General features: G+C 40.6%; 1 protein-coding gene across 1 annotated transcript in view; it reads right to left on the bottom strand.

The window, feature by feature from the left end:
• LOC121528620 (A disintegrin and metalloproteinase with thrombospondin motifs 14) overlaps positions 1-17,397 on the bottom strand; it is a 69,874-nt gene extending 52,477 nt beyond the window's left edge. Inside the window, exons 1-2 of the mRNA XM_041816134.1 lie at positions 16,750-17,397; positions 15,993-16,408 (exon numbers count right to left, since the gene is read on the bottom strand). Coding sequence (XP_041672068.1) covers positions 15,993-16,408; positions 16,750-16,828 — 495 coding nt within the window. The 5' untranslated portion in view covers positions 16,829-17,397. The remainder of the gene's footprint in view (positions 1-15,992; positions 16,409-16,749) is intronic.
• Positions 17,398-18,831: the final 1,434 nt, after the last annotated feature.

Below are 18,831 nucleotides of genomic sequence, written 5' to 3'. Positions count from 1 at the left end.
CTTCTAGTGTGAGACCCAGCTTATGTATAATAACTAAGGCTTTTAATATGTTATTCAAAATGAAATAATTTTGTATATTCAGGTGATTAAATACATACTGAAACAGGAGATTATTCATGGATATTCTGTTCCATTTGTTCCAAGCTTGTCCCACCAAGTGCCACAAGGCTAAACATTACACTGTACCTTTAAATGTTATCAAGAACCATAGCACTGATTGTGGAATAGGTTTGTGTTGATTAATGGTGCAATCTAATGCCATAAATAGCACTGCGCCATGCTGTACAAACTTCACCAGCGGGTGCACAACGGGGTGCAGTGACATAAGCTGTTTGTATAGTGAGAGTACTGTGAAAATGTCTGTCAACTATCTTAGCCAGAAAATCAGAAATGGCATCTTTTCTGTGCAGTATCAAAATTAGAGGAGGAAAAAATCTCTCAGCTTCTTCTTCAAATAGTTTCTGTGTAGGTTGTGGTCATTTGAAGTTTTATCCAACAGACAGCTGGGGTTGGTATCAGAGGCTCAAGAAGATCTCGGTTTTCACTTTATGATGAAATTTGGAGCAATTCGAAAGACTTTCACCAAGTCAATTTGCATTTTAATTAAAACTTTGAATCACAGCTGTTGCATGCTAGCACATTGAATTTATGTATCATTCCATAATTTAGTAGGTAGGGCAGGGGAGCCCAAACTTTGATCTTGGGGTCAAATGTGACCCACAGTCCACTTTTTTTTTTGGCATGCAGCAAATTCTAAAAATAAAACAAATTATGTGAAATTTCATCTATTATCAGTCTATCCATTTATCAGTCCATCTATCACTGCATTGATCTAATCAGCTGACACGTCAATGAAGCCATAATACACCCATCAAATTGTTGAACCATGATTCCAAACGCTATGGTACATTCATCCATCCATCCATAGGAAAAGTCCATCCATCCATTCAATCATATGGACCTTCCTTTAATGCAATCCATCTATAATAGTTCCTTTTTTATCAATCTATCCATCCCATCCGAACACTCCGTCCATCCAGGCATAAATCCATATGGTCCAACCCAGAATCTCTCTCTATCATCCTTCCTTTCATCATGCATTCATCCATCCATCCATCCATCCATCCATCGGAACACTCCATCCATCCATCCATCCATCCATCCATCTATCCATCCATCAGAACACTCCATCTCTCCATCCATCCATCCATCCATCCATCCAACCATCCATCCATCAGAACACTCCATCTCTCTATCCATCTTTCCATGATCCATTCATCCATCCATCCATCCATCCAGACATCTATCCATCCATTTGACTTCCAGGTCAAAATCCAGCAAGGAACAACGCTCCTAAAATGTAGGCCAGCTTGCAGCTGTTCAATGAATATACATGCAAGATTTAATCAGACTCCAACAGCATTATCAATCTGTGTTTGTCAAACTGGGAGATACCGTGTTTTCGGTCACATCAACATGTTCACATGTATTTTGTAAGTCCAGTTTGGGTCAGACTGACACAAAAAAGTAGTTTGGTACATCAAAACAAACCAAAAAGTCACCTCTGCCATTTTTAAATGCAGAGAGAACATTGCTGCCCTGACTTTTGAAAATTAATCATGGCTACCATTTCAGTGTGTAATGATACAGATATGTGCAAGCAGTCTTTACAAGGTCCCAGGCAGTCAGACATGAAAGCAATTTATATTCCCTATTAATGTGTGAAATGTGGGAGGACCTGTGATAAAGACACCCACATGGACACGGAAAAAAAGCCATGCATTTTTAATGCCATAGTTTAAGCTTTGGAACAAAATTTGGACAATGAGATGTTCAAATCCATCCAGGGAACATTGGTCCCACATGATTCCTGTCAACACAACATGAGCAGTCTTTAATATAAAAGAAAAACGAAGCAAGAGCAATGTTGCATCCTCTGCTGAAGAACCAATGTATAGTTGGATGTTGATAAAACACCCCTAATAAGACAGAATGATCAGATCCCTTCACCTAAAGAGGAAAAAGTAATCCTGATATCCCTTAAACAAATGCATATCAATTTAAGTCGAGAACATTTGTCTTAACTGCTTAAAAGCAGTCTAAAAACAGTGCAGCAAAAACAGAAAACCTTTGAAATCCTTTCCATGTAGGCTCTAGGGCCTTAAAAACAACAGTACTGTGAAGTGAAGGTTTGACTTGTGACAGTGAGGGCAAAGAGGAGTGAAAGAATCTGTCCAGCCTCTGACCAGGAAATGCCAAGTAAGACATGCTCGAATACTTCCTCTGTGGTCTCTTATTTCAGCAGTGGCTGGAGAGTGAAGCCAGCTCTGTGAGGGGAAAGGGAGAGAGAGCAGCAGCATCTGGAAGGGCCCTCAGAGAAAGCAAATGTAAACATGTGCACACTGCATAGGGAAGGCCGGGCCGGGGGAGGGTGGAGGTTTGCTGTCAAATGTCAGGAGGGGGTACAACATTGTTAGATTCTTTTCATAACGTCTTTTAGTGAGGAGACAAATCCAATTATTTACTTTCGTTTTAATCTCAAGCCTAAGCTTTTTCAAAGCTGACAGATATTTGGTTGGTAGTTTGACAGCAAACTTATCATTGTTTATCCAGGAATATTTACTTTCAAGCTGAAGCCTGGAGTCTTCTTCCTTTCTGTTTAATTTTGTTTTGAGCCGAACACATTTATGCTCTCAAGCATTCAAATTTTTATCCAAAATCTGACTTCTTTGTGTCATTTTTATGGGCTACATAACAAAAATCTGATAGATGAATAGCATGATTTTGAAGCATAATTTTTGAGCAGCTGAACTTTTCCACTCTGAGTGGTGCCTTCCATTAGTCTGCTGTGTCATTTTGAGGTGATTACTGTGTGGGTGGTAATAGAGGTATTTTAGACTATATACAATGAAAACTATTTGCAAATATGTACACAGATCAACAAATGTGAACACAGTTCCACAAATGCGTGCTAGCACATTAAATGCATGCATGAATAAACAACTACATGCAAAGAGTTACAAACAAATGTATGCATAAATCAACAAATGCATGCAAAGATCTACAAATGTGCAAACAAATGTGCAATTGCAAACATGGACTAACAAAGGAGTAAACAGATCTACAAATTTACATGCACATCCATGAATGCAAACAAATCCATACATTTGTATGCAAATCCACAAAGTGCATTCACAGATCCACAACTGTCTAGACAGATCAACAAATGTGTGAAAATATCAAATTAGTGACGCACTGATTGTGAAAACCAGGTGATACAGATGTTTAAAATAACAATTTTGCTGATATGTATATTAACTGATGTGACTTTTTTAATGTTTGTGATTATCAACTTCCTCATACTGGACTAATCAAGCCTTTATCACTTAAAAGTGCAAAAACATGCATGTTTTTCTCTGCAAAGATTAGCACCCCTGCCTTGTTGCAGCTCAGTCTGTTTCTTTTCTCATTCAGGATGTGAGAAGCAGTGGTGGTGGGCATGCCAATCTCATAATCTGTGCTCCTGCTTTTTGCTTAACATCCTCATCAAAATGTTTCTTGTACCAGGATAGGTAAGGATGCAGAGAAGTAGATGAAACTGTATTTGTTTTAATCTTTTGCTAAGAGCCCCTAATAAAGTACTCTTTGTTGTTTTAACACCATGATCAGTTGCTGCCTCCACTGCTGTGCAGTTGAAGTTGCGGGGAGACTGTAGTGGGAGGCATGTGTCTCAAAAGGCTCTGCATCATGTAAATCCCAGTATTCCACTGAGTCAAGATGTCCCATCACAGTCAGTATGGCCCAAAAAAGTAGGCAAGGGGAATATATCTAAGGTGCCACTGTTTTTTGGCCCGTTGCAACCACATCCAATATGCAGCAAAGGCTGCAAATGCCATTGTGGTCAGCACTGCTCTGCAGCCCAAACTTGCAGACCGCTGTCTGTCATCACTATTGTCATATTTTATTATCTCTCACATCAGCATGCACTTCAGATTTGACTATTTTCTACTGCTAGCATGTGTCATATTATTTGCCGATGGGCAGATGACAGGACGACCACTGGCCAATGCATTTGTGCATCATGAAAGGCAAAATACACTTTTTCAGCTTATCTAGCAAAAAATTGTGCCCTGGTCTGTCCACAGTCCCTCCAAGAATAAGAAAAATCCATTCCCTCCTCCCCTCTCTTTCTCCAGCTTTCAGAAAATGTGTGCTTAAACAAGCCGTTCTCAGATTTTCCCCCCATGATGTCATGTGGGGAGTTAGCGTCGCCCCCAGGGTCGCTTAGAAGAAAGTTCCAACCTCCTCTCCTGATCCTCCTCTCAACTGCTAGCTGAGCGGTGGATCACGAGAGCCACATTCACTAAGCCACAGCCATTTCCTGAGAGGGGCAGAGTCAGTAACATTTAAAGCTACAGGCACAGAAACGGCTTGTTCCAAGCAGGGCTGAAACAGAGGGGTTTACAGACATGCAAAAATCCAATACTGGAGTGTTTTTTTCCGCAACAAACTTCACAGACATGTTTTGGGGACCTCTGAGACTATTACAAACTTGTCTTAAAATGTAACCTTAAATATAAAAAGTTCAGCAAATTATTGCTTTTGCAATAAGGAAACAGCTTTGCTCCCATTTGCAGCTCTATTGCTTTGCAAAAAAAAATAACTTCAAGAGGCAGATGTGGCCAACAGGATTGCAAACATGGGTTTGTCAGATGCTCTTTTATTGCTTTAAGTTCCATAATTCAGACACAACCATACTGAAAAAAATAAAGTTTTCCATTTTTGGTAATTTTCTGCTTAAACTGTAGACTCTGAGATACCTGACTAGAGATGATGGTCATCTTAATAGTACTAAGAGGCATCTAGTGACACAAGTTTCATAATTTTCACTGTGATATTTTGGGTCAAAAGCTGCTACTGGAGTATATTCTTTTAACATGATAGGCAATTAAGTACATTTGAGAAAAATCACTGTTTGTGCCATAAAAAACCCTGAAAACATCATCCAGCATGAGACAGCTCCAGTTGTTGTTTAACAGGTTTCACCCAGTGAAGCAGAGAAGATGAGTTTTTCCAGGTAGGTTTGCGATATGTTATATGAAAAATCTGTGCAGTTCAGTCAGCATCTGAAAAAAACCCCCAAAGAAGCCAAAAGGTGGGCGGGTATTTTAAAAAACGAAAAAGTCAAATACAGCAGAGCCTTAAACTCACCAATGCACCAAATTCCACACGTTGGTAAGAACAACTTTGAAGGCGGATATTTACTGTATGTAATTTCAGAGTGACTTCTTTTCTGCTCTTTGCCCTCTGCTCAGCTCAGCATAAACACCACAGTAATGAACAGATGAGGGAAAGCTTGAGGAATCAGTTTATAGCTTATAATGTTACTGTGCTGTGTATCTATTAGAGATATATCATGTCATTTGACTTGCAGAAAGGCCAAGGCATGGTTTAAGAAAAGAGAATAATGTCAAAGATTATTAAAATGGTTATAGTGGCTCAAAAATGTTGAGAAACTAAAAATCAGTGTAACCTCTGTATTCAGAGCTTTTGGTCATGTGACTGACACGCTGGCCTGGAGGGCAAAAAGAGCTTCAGATAGTCACAGCAACCATTAACTGCTGCATGTATGTAGATGTGGCAACAGGCCTTTTAGTTATAGATTTTGAGAGGTCTTGAAAGTCTCTTCTTATCTAAAGTCCTGTTTTAGCATCTTTTCAGGAATTTACTGTATTTAAAAATGTTTTATACACTGCTCTGCCCAAACCGCCTCTTGCTGTCAAATATGGCAGCCCTTGTTTTGCCCTTTTTTTCAGTTTGTTTTCTTTAAACAAACAAAAATTAAGACAAATCTAGAGAAGTAAAGAGGGCAAACAGTTTTGGTATGTATTTGCACCCTTCTCATTTCTGTAACATCCATCAAACACGAGGATGTTGAGGCATGATGTGAAATTAAACTGCATTTGCAGCAGTCTATGGCATTTGAAGATGGAGCAGATTTCAAAGTGCTGCCATCAGTGCAGCGGCTTAACCTTTAATATGTCGCACATTCATTAGAATCAAAGAGCCTGGTTCCAGGCACGTTCTCCTTGTGTTCACACAATCAAAACAAACAGAGAAAATAAGGGAAGATCACCTGCAGCCACCTGAATCCGAGGTACGTGGATTTTAAGTTTTCATGGTCACACAAGACACTGCATAAATTCACAGTGAGGATAATGACACCTATGATTAGACATGGAATCTTAAAATCCTGGCAGACTGGCATGTCAGAGACACTGGATTAAAGCTATTATGGTAACACCAGGAAGACCAATAAACCAGGGAGTATATCAGAGATGAGTGGTACTTGACTCAGCAGAGACGTGGGTTTGAAACAATCATATGTGACAGCTTGAGGTAGCCGGGGATTATTACCTGATTGATTTCTATCAGCTTTTACACCCAACTGTGTTGGGTCTCAAAGGGCAGGCAGAGCTGGAGAGTAGGATGAGGATTATTAAGAGAAAATTGGAATTGTAATCACATGCACTCATTTGCATCGACCTGGTATCAAAGTGGAGTTAAATTACGATAATTTCACCTTTAGCAAGGGTTCTATGAATTAAAGGGTTCTGATAATAGGGGCTAATTACAATAAAATTAGTCTGATTAAAGCATCCAATTGAATTAGTTTCATGGATAGGCTATTTTTACCCTCACGTGAAATCCCTCTGTTCCAAGCATAAAAACTCTTCATATTAATTGTATTTTTTACCTTTAAAGTTGATGGCAGTAATAGTTGTTGTACTTTAGTTGTAGAGGTTTAAGAGATACTTGCATTGGTAGGAGAAAAGCAATCAGTGAAAAACAGTTAGAGTAACTGTACATGCAAAGGCAACGGTAGTAGAAATAAGCAGCAGAAATAATAATGGTTGTACTAGTAGCTCTACTTGTAGCAGTACAAGTAGAAGCAGTAAAAAAGAATAAGTCGTATAAGAGCGTTAGAAAAAAATTAGTATTTTAGTCATGGCTTGATTTCCATGTTTCTTTGTGTAGATCCATCGTGCTAAACCATCAACAGTGCATGTTTGAGCATGGTTTTAGACAGACACACTACAGCGTCTCCAAATAAATACTCAGAGGAAATCAATCACATTATTGGCTGAGTTGTTTGGCTTCCTCTGAGTGAGCTCTTAATTCAGAGTCTTGGAATACTGGAATGGCACCAGGTCTGCACAGAATTCCCTACAAACTTTCATGAATAGAACAATCTCAACAAGCATCTTCCATCTCTAAAGACTGGAAACCTGCCCCCCCCCCATCCTTAAAGAAAAGCAGTCTCTCTATGATGAACGCAGAAATAGCACTCTTCTGACTAGTGCTTGTCTGGCACTCCAGTTTCCATCATATATGTAATCCAATCAGCCCCTCGTCTGTGCTAATTCTCATCACATGAGCAGCACTAGTAGCTCCACAACAATAGCTCACGCTTGTCTGGAGCTCACAGCTGTTGTCATCTATAGCAGACACCCCAGACAGGTCAATCAAACATAAACCACATCTGTCTCTGCAAACACAGCTGCCCGACTGCCAGCTGTGTGACAAAATGTATCTGAAAGATATCCGATTAATTTGCAGTTTCACTGTGCTGAATGTCTGTTTTATCACGCTTTTGGAATGCCATAAATCTGACGCCTCCGGGCACATGGCAGGAGACTTGGCTAACGTAATCTGTTTCTAGTGATGTCATGCCTCGCTGTCAGGGAACTCTGTGGGAGCGTCCCAGTTGCTGATGACACACTAAGAGCGAAGAGTCAAGAAAGGAAATTCAGTCCCATTGAAGTCAGATAACTGAAAGAGTTGTGAGCCATTCAAGCACAAATGCTAGCTTTTCTCAGGGTGTAAATATAGTAATAAATCCTTTAATTGTGAAAAGCACATAGCCTATTTAAGCAGAGATGTTAGCTATGTTAGCTAGCTCAGGAGCAGCTCTCAAGATAGCCGAAGATGGTAAAATGCTCGCAGGATAACCCAGTTTTTCCACTTACATATGGCCACAGAAGTGAGTCAACACAGCCTACATTTGAACATGGAGCTGAGACCACCAGTAGGACTGCATCCGTGAAAATCATTTCTTTTCAGTAAAGATAAAGAAAACGCTTGTAAAGCAGCGGTTTAACCAAAATAAAAGCCGGCAGAACTAAGGTCAGCATAGCAACAATGAACACGAAGGTAACTGAAGCTAGTTGGCTAACTAAAAAGAGGCTGGCACAAAAACTAGCATAATACCTACAAATTTGGAAGGTACAAGAGCAGAAAAAAAGTTTCAAAACCCCTTTGACTTACAACAGATTTCTGTTTTCTTTTATTTTCACATCAGAAATACACTATATGTACAAAAGTATTAGCCATTGCCACAGATGTATTGAATCAACCACCTAGCCATTCTGTCTTAATTTGCAAACATTTGTGACACAAAATGGGTGGAAAGCATTCATAGAAGTGGAGACTATTATAGCTATAAAAGGGGGCAAACTCCATATTAAAGAACATGTACTTGAATTATGGTCAGGGTTAGCCAAACACTGGAACAGCAACAGCTAGCAAAACAATAAAAGCTAGCAGAACTGTTTTAAAGGTATGAGTGTAACATTTAGCAAAAGGTACAAAACCAGAAGCCAAAAATGTAGTCAAACAGATAAAATATTATTTTAAATGTAAAAGTTAGCTAAACATAACCTTAAAGCTGAACCTGCAAGAGCAGAGGCTAGCAGAAAGACAATATCACCCAGTAGTTGATGCCTCCTCGAGTGAAAGAACTGTGGTGGGTCAAGGAGAAAAGCTAGGGTCATAATGACCATTTACCTCCTTAATGTATTCAAGTTTTCCTTCACTGATATTTAAGCATAGTTCAAAGAAAATCCCTCAAAGCGCTTTTGAGATACTGCATTCATTCAATGGCCCTCTAGAAGCACAATGAAACTATGATTTCTGTCTGGTATATGTGCTTGTTTTCTAGCAGTAACCACATCAAACATGCTTTTGAAGATGAGGTGAAGTTAAGACATTCAGTAAAATGCAACTCAATGAATGAGCCTGCATGCAGTGACCTCAGCATACGATTAACATGCTTTAAAACCCTGCCTTTCATCAGACATGATCTCCTCCATGTCTTCACAGCAAGCAGACACTTTAGACTAAATAATTTGCCTGCAGGCTGTCTGTTCATCTTCAAATGCTCCCCAGACACCCCTGCATGCACAGACAGGTCTGTGTTTATGTTGGCCTTGATGTAAGGAAACGCATGGACTATATTCCTAAGTGTATGACTGTAGACGCGTGAGGGATGACTTCCTGCACATCATAAAATACATACTTAAAATGGTTTTCATTACATATTAAAACTTGACTAACACTTCTTCCTTTAACACAATACAATAAAGGTGTTGAAAGTTGTTTGCATCGCTAAGACCTTTAGAATCTGACAACTGAAAAAGTCAATAGCTGTGATCAGTTTAAACAAAATACAAAGATGAAGTGAAATAAAAACAGTCCTAGGAAATGTTTGCTATGATTTGTCAGTGATTTAACCAACCTTGAAACAATAGATGGCTCTCCATCTTCTCAACTTCTTAACACATAATAAAAACACTGAGTGCCAAAAGAAGAAAACAGCCAAGGTTTGCCGTAGAGGAGAAGAGAACTGGAGTCTTTTCTAATAATTTAGCAGATTTTGACTTGGAGCATCACTAGAATAAAGTATATACATGAATTTCCAATCAGCTGGAAACCAGCTGATTTCAATTTTCACCTACTACCACCCACAGCCAATCACAGCTCTTAGTCTCATTACAGAGGTGTGTTTAAATATGATGTACTTCTCACTCATGTCTGCTTGCATTACAGCTGAAACACCGTGCTGCTTCTGCTGGCAAAGCTCAACCTCCTTCACCCCAGAGCAATTTTGGATTTTCTAGTAATACAGCATGATTGGAAGCTTCCAGCCTGTGTTTCAGCAGGGACAAAGCATTTTCTAAAATTAAAGGATATCTACAGAAACATTTTGCATTCACATGCGATCTTTTTCTGTTTTAATGAGTAATAACTTCTTTGTTCTTCTGGGTAATTTTTCTCTCCATTATTCTGAGTTGTTTTGGTGGATGGAATATAGATGTCAAGCAGCAAAGATCTAGGAGCCAGTAGTGCTAATGATAGCCACATTCTGTAAACCAGCTTTGTACCATTACAGTGTGAAGATGGTTTAGCAGTACAGTTTTAAGTTGGTTAACAGAATGCATAGGAATATATCTTCATAGTAACATAGTTATCACAGTAGAGGCTCTGATGCAGGTCTTAAGCCCAGAAAACACTGGCGCCGTCCAAAACACACTGGTGCGATCCGACATGCATCCAAACGATCGCCCATGCAAAAAACCCAGAGCAGCATCAGTGACAACAGAATGACATTGATTAGAGGCAGAATAAAGGAGTAGCTGGGGTGGAGGAGGGTTGCAGAAGGCGACCTGCAGAAGGAGCAGCAATATGAACCAGGCTAAAGTAGCTCAAATATGACAGGATGAGTGTGATTAGCCGATAGTTCACTTATAAACGCTTCATTTTTTCCACATGAATGCAATACGCCTCTGTAGATATATATTAAACCAAAGGTTCCGTAGAGAGGCAAAGTCTGGTCTTCAAAATGAAACCTTACTTTTCTGCAGTGAAACAACAAGGTGTTCTCCTGAACCAACAATACTGGGGAAATGAGGGATACCTTAGCTATATTTCAATTTTGTATTGAAGAAAATAACTTTTCTTGACTCACCATAGTACCCATAATAGATATAGTATGAATAGTTTTTTTTCATATTGTTTCCTTTGTCCTCAGAGGAACAGGAAACTCATATTTCTTTGAAAACCATGTTCAGTATTTCACAAAATATGTATGTGACCATAAATGAATCACAGTCACATCAGCAAAATCCATTACTGAAGGTGAACGTTCTTTACAGTATCTGTTTCCCTCACACAACACTCTCTGAATAATACCACAGTCTGCTGCCATGAATGCAGCTCAGAACCCTTCCCTTATCTGGTATTTATCCCATATGACTAATCATTGCATGGAAAACCAAGATTCCCCCAATCTTTTAAATGCAAAACATCACAGGGATGTTATGATTAGGAAGTGTTACATGTAAGAGCTGCTTGCAATTTTTGACAGCCAGAGACATTTACAAAAAGAGCAAATCATCCACCCATTATCTACATTGCTCTTCCTGTTCAGGGTCTCAGGGGTTTGAAGCTGATCCCAGCCACCATCAGGCAAGGGCAGGGCACACCAAGGATCGATCACCAGTAATAAGGCTGACATATAGAGGCAAACAAGCAGCCACTCTCAAACTCACACCTACAGTCAATTCAGTCACCAATTTACCTAACAAACCTGTCTTTGGACCCCTGCTCCACTGCTCCACAAAGCAGCAACATGCTGTTAAATTTGCATTAAATAATAAAGTATAACATTATGGATTGATTCCCGTAAACAGCAAACTCCAGCTGATGTGCAGCATCTGTAGGCGTCAGTGTTTGTTTTCATAGATGCATCTATCTGTCACAAAATGGATAAAAGAATGTGCCTTTAATAGCGGCGCTTATTGAAATGTCAAATGTTGACAATGTAGACACTAACAAAACGTTAAAAGCTTTCCCAACACCAAGAGCAACACAATGCTGGCAAAACAGAACAGAAAGGGCCAAAAACATAGCAGAGTAACAAAGACAAGCAAAAAAGAGGAGCGAAAGCTGGCACAAAAGACAACAGGACTGAAATCAGACGAACAACAAGTGTCAACACAAAAAACCTACTGAAGCCAGCACAACAAAGCTACTTCTAATTCTGTAAGCACCACATACTGAATAAGAAGACACAGCCTCCAATACAACAGCCACTGATTGTATGACTACTGTTTTGAAGCCTGTGCATTGTTATTCTGACCATCAACTTTACGTTGTTTTGGCAACAGAAATGACTGTATTTGGAGGACAAAAATCATACGAAGCTCAAAGTTCAAGGAGTGCAATTAGCTAAACAGACTCTAAGCAGATAGCTAGCTTTATGACTCAAATTAAGGAATCATTATTAAATCATTTAAAGTCCTTTTATGGGGTGCAGATGGCCGAGAAGTTTAAGGCGCACTTCTTGTACGTGGGCAGCCCAGGTTCAAGTCTGGCTTGTGGCTACTTTCCCCACATGTCTCTCCGCCACTCTGTTATCTCTGTTAATGACTCTATATACTCTTCCCCTATGAATAAATGCATTAACATATATCTTTACAAAAAAACTCATTTTACAATTTGAAACAGAATGCTACAGAGGGGTGTAGCCTTGCTTGCATTTATAAAGCACACTCACCCTTTAATTCCACATACTCCATCCGCACAGTGATCCACATGCAAAGTGCACCCTGACCACATCTACATGCCTTAATGCATTGAGTTGCTGTGATTGATTGGCTGATTAGCTATTTGTGTTAACAAGCAACTGAACCGGTATACCTAATAAAGTGGCGTGAGTGTATATTTAAATGTGTACATTAGTAATTTTAAGTCTTCTTCCGCTCCCCTGCAATGTGGAGTCCATCATGGGTAAATTCTGAGTCCAATCCCATTTTCACTCTGTATCTTAACTCTGGGTGACTTACTCCAGTCCACCTGGGCCCTTGGGCAAGGTCCTTAGTGCCATATACACCTCTCCCAGATGTACGTTGCTTTGGACAAAAGCGCCTGCTAAATTACACTGTAACATTGTAACCTCCAACACCCCCTACCACTGCTACGCAGATGACACTAAGCTGTGTTTTTCATTTAAATTTAAACACCTTAGCAACATCTCTGTCCTTCATGACTGCTTTTCTTCTTCTAACTGGATGTCTCAAACTTTTCCCAGTCTCAACACAGATAAATCTGACATTCTTGTAATCATTTTTATAAGGGGCCAACAGTACAAGGGACCACACACCACCAGTCCTCTATTACATCTTCTGTCTGTTAAAAATTAAGCAGCTAGTTTGTTAACACATACTAGTCACCACTTCCATATCACTCAGTTTCTTGCATATCTTCACTGGCTTACAGTCACTTTTAGGGTCGATTTCAAAATCTTTTTAATTGCATACAAAGCCCTTCACAGCCTGGCTCCTATATACAGTATATAACTGAACACCTGAGCCCTTATTCAAGAAGTCACCATCTCCAATCATCTGATCAGGGCCTTTTAACAGTCCCTTGTTCAAATTTTAACTCCCGAGGTGCATTTGCAGTGGCAGCTTCTTAACTGTTCTTTAATTTTCTTTTAAGGTTTATTTTTGGGCATTTTGTGCCTTTATTTGATAGAGGAGAAGATGGTGGATAGAGTTGGAAATGGGGAGGAGAGCGGGGAGAGGCATGCGGTGGAGGGCCTCAGGCCGGATTCGAGCCCAGGCCGCCTGCGTACATGGGGCGCGTGCCTTATCCATTCTGCCACCTGCGCCCCCCCAACTTTTTCCTGTTTAACCTAACCAATGCTAATCATAACCCCAAAACTGTGGTCTCAACCAAACCGTGACCTTTGTGAACCGTTAACACTCTAGTGCTGTACAAAAATTAATTCCCACATGGCAGCCTCATATGACCATTCAAGGAAGTTCAGTTTTCTTTTTTTTTCCTTGAGGAGTTTTGAGTTGGCTTGCTGCGAATGTTCAGCCCAACAGTTCAGCTAATACAAGTCACTTTAGTGGCTTCTATAGGGATTTGATTATATTAACCCTTTAAATCCTAGCGCGTCTGTTGAAGCACACTTTGCATGACCATAATTGCATGACTGTTTGTGTTATTGGAAAAATTCAAACAGTTTTTGAAAGCTGAGAAACTGTGCTTCACAGCCAGCATTTGGTTATTACTGTAATTTCCCCTTTTCTCACTAAGATTCTAGCATAAAGTTCCCCCGTTTTTTGTGTTTTTTCATTTTAAACTGTTAACATGCAGTAAAATGTGTTTTATCCATGTTTATTATTTTTTCCATCGTTGAGTTATGATTATAAGTGTTTTCTCCGTTTTTTAAACTTATTCAGCAGGGAGCTCCTCATTTTAGCTGTCTACAGTCTCATCCACAAACCGGAAGTCCCAACATGCAGTAAAATGCAAATAACTGCCATATATTAAAAGTTCTAGGTGATGTGTAAAAATGGGCAAAAGCACGTACTCACAGGACATTTTCTGGGCCTTTTATGGTTAAAATAAGAAAAGAGTCCAGAAACTCAGGTTTTAAAGGGTTAAGTTATTATTAAGTACCTATGCTTATGGAAACCAATTTATAAAAGCTTTGCATACTGTGAGTTGAGTCCAGCATTGAGCTGCATGGCACTGCGTCATTTTTAGCCTCTTGTTACTGCAGATCACACGTGATTAGTCACTGCGTGGCATTGTTCATACAGGCCAACCACTGTAATTACTGTATGTCGAGATAAATGGGCTAACTCTTGGAAATGTTGGCATTTTATGCTGAGAAACTGAGGGACAAAGGGAATGTAGCAGTCCAGATAAAAAGAAGCCCATTGTTTCTTTGCTGATGCAACATGAAGCTTAACTGTCCACTAAACACAGCAAGAGACCAAATTACAGGCTTGTGATAATTCAAGCCAAAATGTAACTACAGCTAAGTACTTGAATCGAAGAAAGTCAGCTCACCTTAACTGTCAAGAGGGTCGCATTTAAACAAAGGCCTCAATGCTTCAAGCATGTGTCTTTCTGTCTCATTTGTTGGTATTCAAAGGCACCAGGGGTTCAGGAGGTTATCTCCCCCTCCCATTCCTCACGTTATTTCTGTCACTACAGCTCAGAGCGCTGACAGAAAAGCTTAAGAGTAGCCTCGCTTTGGTCAACCTGCCAATTCAGATGTCACATGCACGTTTGAAAATTCACCCTAATTTGCTGGACTGCAAACATCCATTAGTGGCTCAGCTCACCTCCCGGCATTCTGCTCCATCACAAGCCTGGCCCAAACGACCGCCCTTGAGTGGAGTGATGAACAGATTAGCAGTCATAGAGGAGACACAATGCTGCAGATGCAGTTAGTTCTGCTGGGATCATGGCCTTGCATCGTAAAAGGGTTTTAACCTTGATAGGCCTTTAGATACTGTTAGTGAGACCAGGCCAAGGCTGGGGGATGCTTTGAACAGCTGTTAGCAGTGACTTCCAACCAAAATTCGCTGGAATCAAGCACTCAAATCCAGCAGGCTTGAAAGGCTGCTTTTAAATGTTTTTGGTTTCCTCTCCCTTTAAATTTAAGCTTGGATTCAAGTCAGTTTCCAGTGGTCTGCAGTTTTTGCTCTGTTAAGTAGCTAAATGTTTACAGAAACTTCTTTAACCCAACACTCTGATGTCCAATGTTCTGATGGCTCAAATCTAATAGGTTACATAGCGGTGTAGTGGTGAAGTAGATATACTCTTTAACTTGTATACACTCTAATGTGTATACTCTTTATTAAGAAGTGGGTATACTCTATGGAGACTAAAAAATAAGTTGGTATACTTGATATATGCCTGAATATCCTGCACAACACCACTGAGTAGGGCTATATAAATTAATCTTATCTTTAAAGTCAACATTTTTTACAAGCAACGGATGAAAAAACTTTCATGAAAGCGGACAAAAATGCTACTGAACCCCAATGGATGCAGTTCTTTTAACCTTACACAACCTTTGTAGCATGTCAGCTCATTTGTTGGCTTAATTGCGTGCAAATTTTGCAATTTTGCTACTCCTCATCCAACAAGTGTGCCATGTGCCTGCTCTAATGGATGCATTATGTAAGAGCATGGTGCACATGCATGTAGATCTATAATTCAAGGGCCCACTGTCAAGGACTTTGTCAGCCTAAATAGTTACCAGGAAAACTCCACATTATGTTGGCCACTCATCCCCTGCTCTCTGCATAATATGGCCCAGTGAGTGTGCATTTATGACTTACCAGTCCATCACAGTTGCTGATGGCCACTGAGGCCTCCGGCATGTCACTCACATCTCCAGTAAAAACACAGTCCCCGTGGATACGCTCCTTGGACTTTTCCACGAAGTCCTCCTGCCACTCCACAAAGGCCCCTGGGGCCACCAGTCTCCTGTTGGCCCTCAATCGGAGGTGCAGTTCCTTCCCAAAAACAGTGACATTGAAAAACAGTTGCTGAGCCGAGCCAGGGGTGACCGAGGGCATCTCGGGGGCACCGCGGGCCACCCTTCTTCTCCTGCTGCCAGAGTCTGAGGCTCCTGCAGCAGCATCACTTTTACTTCCACTTCCAACAGAAACCACGTGAGAAATGTAGCGGCCATGGGAGTCTGTGCTGAATGGCACGATAAGACCATATTCACTTAACTTTCCAGAGAGTTTTTCTGATGGGACAGACAGTGTCAAGTGAGAGTCACATTCACAGAGAGCTATGGAAAGTTCCTATGGATAGTCTAGTAAAAGTAAGCTTTATTATAGTAAAGAGAACTGAACATAACCAAATGTATGTAATAACAAAAAAACATGCAGGAAGCTTTAATTCTGCTGTATGATAGGTATGTATCAAGGAGTTCAACCCACTGCATTAGCCTTTACAAGAAGACCTGTTATGCCCACCTTGCCATGAAAGGCCCCCATTACATCTACCACTATCTCCTCACATTTTGACCTACAATGAATCTCTACATGCAGTGCAAAAGCAAAGTAGGAAAAGTGCATAACTCACCTTGTGTTTCTGCAGCGTAAATGTGATCCAAAAATAAGTGACAGAGTGAAAAGCACATCAATAAATACATACAATCCATATCGAGGGCTGTAATGTTAGAGCTGCCACTTCAGACTTTTCCTTTCTGTTGTAAACTCTGAGCAGACTCCTTCCTCCTGACAAAAAAAGCACAAATGCAGGAGAGAAGTCCTCAGAGCTGAGCTCCAACGAGGCAGCCGGGCATTTCTGAGCTTTTCCCTCTTAGACGCCAAACTTTCGGATATTCACAAGTTGTTTCCAATCTTTTGGCCTGTGCTGAACTGCAAAAACCAAGACTGTCCCATCCATTTAGAGAGCAATGGGGGGAGATATCTGGGGTGCTGATGACGACAACTCCCCGGTAAAAACCGGGACGGTTTGAAGAGGGAGCCCACTTTTTTTTCCTTCTCCTCTTTCTCTTTCTCCGTCCTCTCCTTCCTCTGATAACTTTTTTTAAAAGACAGGAGAGCAAGTTAACGCACGCCTACGCCGTGAAAAAAAAAAGTCGGAGGAGTTCAGATAAAGTGTGCGGAGACAGAGTGTCCCGGTGGTGAAACATCTGCCGTCCAGTCGTGCACCATTACGCACCAATGGTTCTGCTGTGGGACTCTCCACTGCTCCACTTGAAGCCACGAGCAGCCAACAGTGGGAGCGCCAGCTCTCCACCAGACAGCCACACGTTTAGCCAAGCGACGTTTTTTTTTTTTTTTTTTTTTTTTTTTTACTCAAAAGAGAAACTCCTCTATCCTGCAGCAAAGTCCACCTCCACGGCTGCTACTCAGTCTTAAAATCCATTTTCCTCTTAAAGAGGGCAAAAAGCTGTCGGAGAGCTAGCGTATTAAGTCATAGAGTGTGTTTACATTAGTCCACAAACACATGTCAGAGATACCATGGCTGTAAATCTGGAGTGGCAGAGGTCAAAAAGTCCCCGTGTACATGCCTGACGGAAAATGAGACTTGGGGTTCTTTGGACAGAAATCAACATCTGCTTGTCTACAAGTTTTCAGGATGGCGTACATCACGCATTTTTTGATCACATAAATGCAAAAAATATTTCTACATGGCCAAATCATCGTAAATAAATACAAATGCAGAGAAGAAGAACAGGGGTAACGCTCTACGCACAGATAAAGCTAAGGAAAGTGAACTTTATTCTGAAATTCAATTTTAGTAAAACTCAAAATCTGCTGTGCTGCCTTAACAAGTCGCGTGCAATTATTTTCTCTTTGGAAATATATTTTTTTTAAGTTTCAAAGCATGGATAAATAAATATCAGTCTTCTGCAGTTTGAAGGACTAAGAATAAGTTATCTTTTCATTTAGTGAAATTGATACTCACAATCCAGTTTCAACAGGAGGGACACTGTAGGTTGCAAAATAAAAGTTATATTTGAACATACAATCATGTGCATAAGTTTTAGGCATGTAGGGCAAGGCCCGATGTGCCACAACCCAGGGCTGCAGGGGTGGCAAGGGTCAAACTCAATACATGTTGACACGAGTGTTGCTCGGCATCCAAGGTCAAGCTTGACAGCAGCTCTTTTGACTGGCCTTTTCATACAACACGCCTGGAGACCACGGGCAGTTTTCAGGCCCTTGTCACACCCACAGCATGGCCAGGGGCTTGTGGTAATCCTACTACCTTCACTGAAGGTACCCTTGGCAGTGCTTACTCGCCATATCCACCCCCAACTTTACCCTAATGGTGTGGATTTTATTTTTTCAACAGGCTATTTCTCCATGCCCCTGGTTATGTGCAAGGACATCCAGAGCATGACTGGGGTTGTGTCAATCCTCCTTACCACCCAATGGAGCCCTCAGACGGATTACTCGCCACATCTACGCTTTACTTCAGCAGCAATGTTTTGCCAAAAGATACCTTAAAGTTCTGCATAGTTCTTCCTCGTTGCACTTATTAAAAGTTACTCAGTTAATTTAAGCTACACAGCTTTTTTGGAACAATCAGAAGACATCAAGCTGATTTCCAATCAGATTATATGATCACTGTGACACCATGCTCTTGGTGTCGCAGGACAGGCATGTGGGGGGAGGAGAAAGAAAGAGC

Source organism: Cheilinus undulatus, linkage group 20, assembly GCF_018320785.1.
Source record: "Cheilinus undulatus linkage group 20, ASM1832078v1, whole genome shotgun sequence".
Taxonomy (NCBI): Eukaryota; Metazoa; Chordata; class Actinopteri; order Labriformes; family Labridae; genus Cheilinus; species Cheilinus undulatus.
The sequence above is the reverse complement of the archived record's forward strand: the minus strand, read 5'-3'. Positions and strand labels throughout refer to the sequence as shown.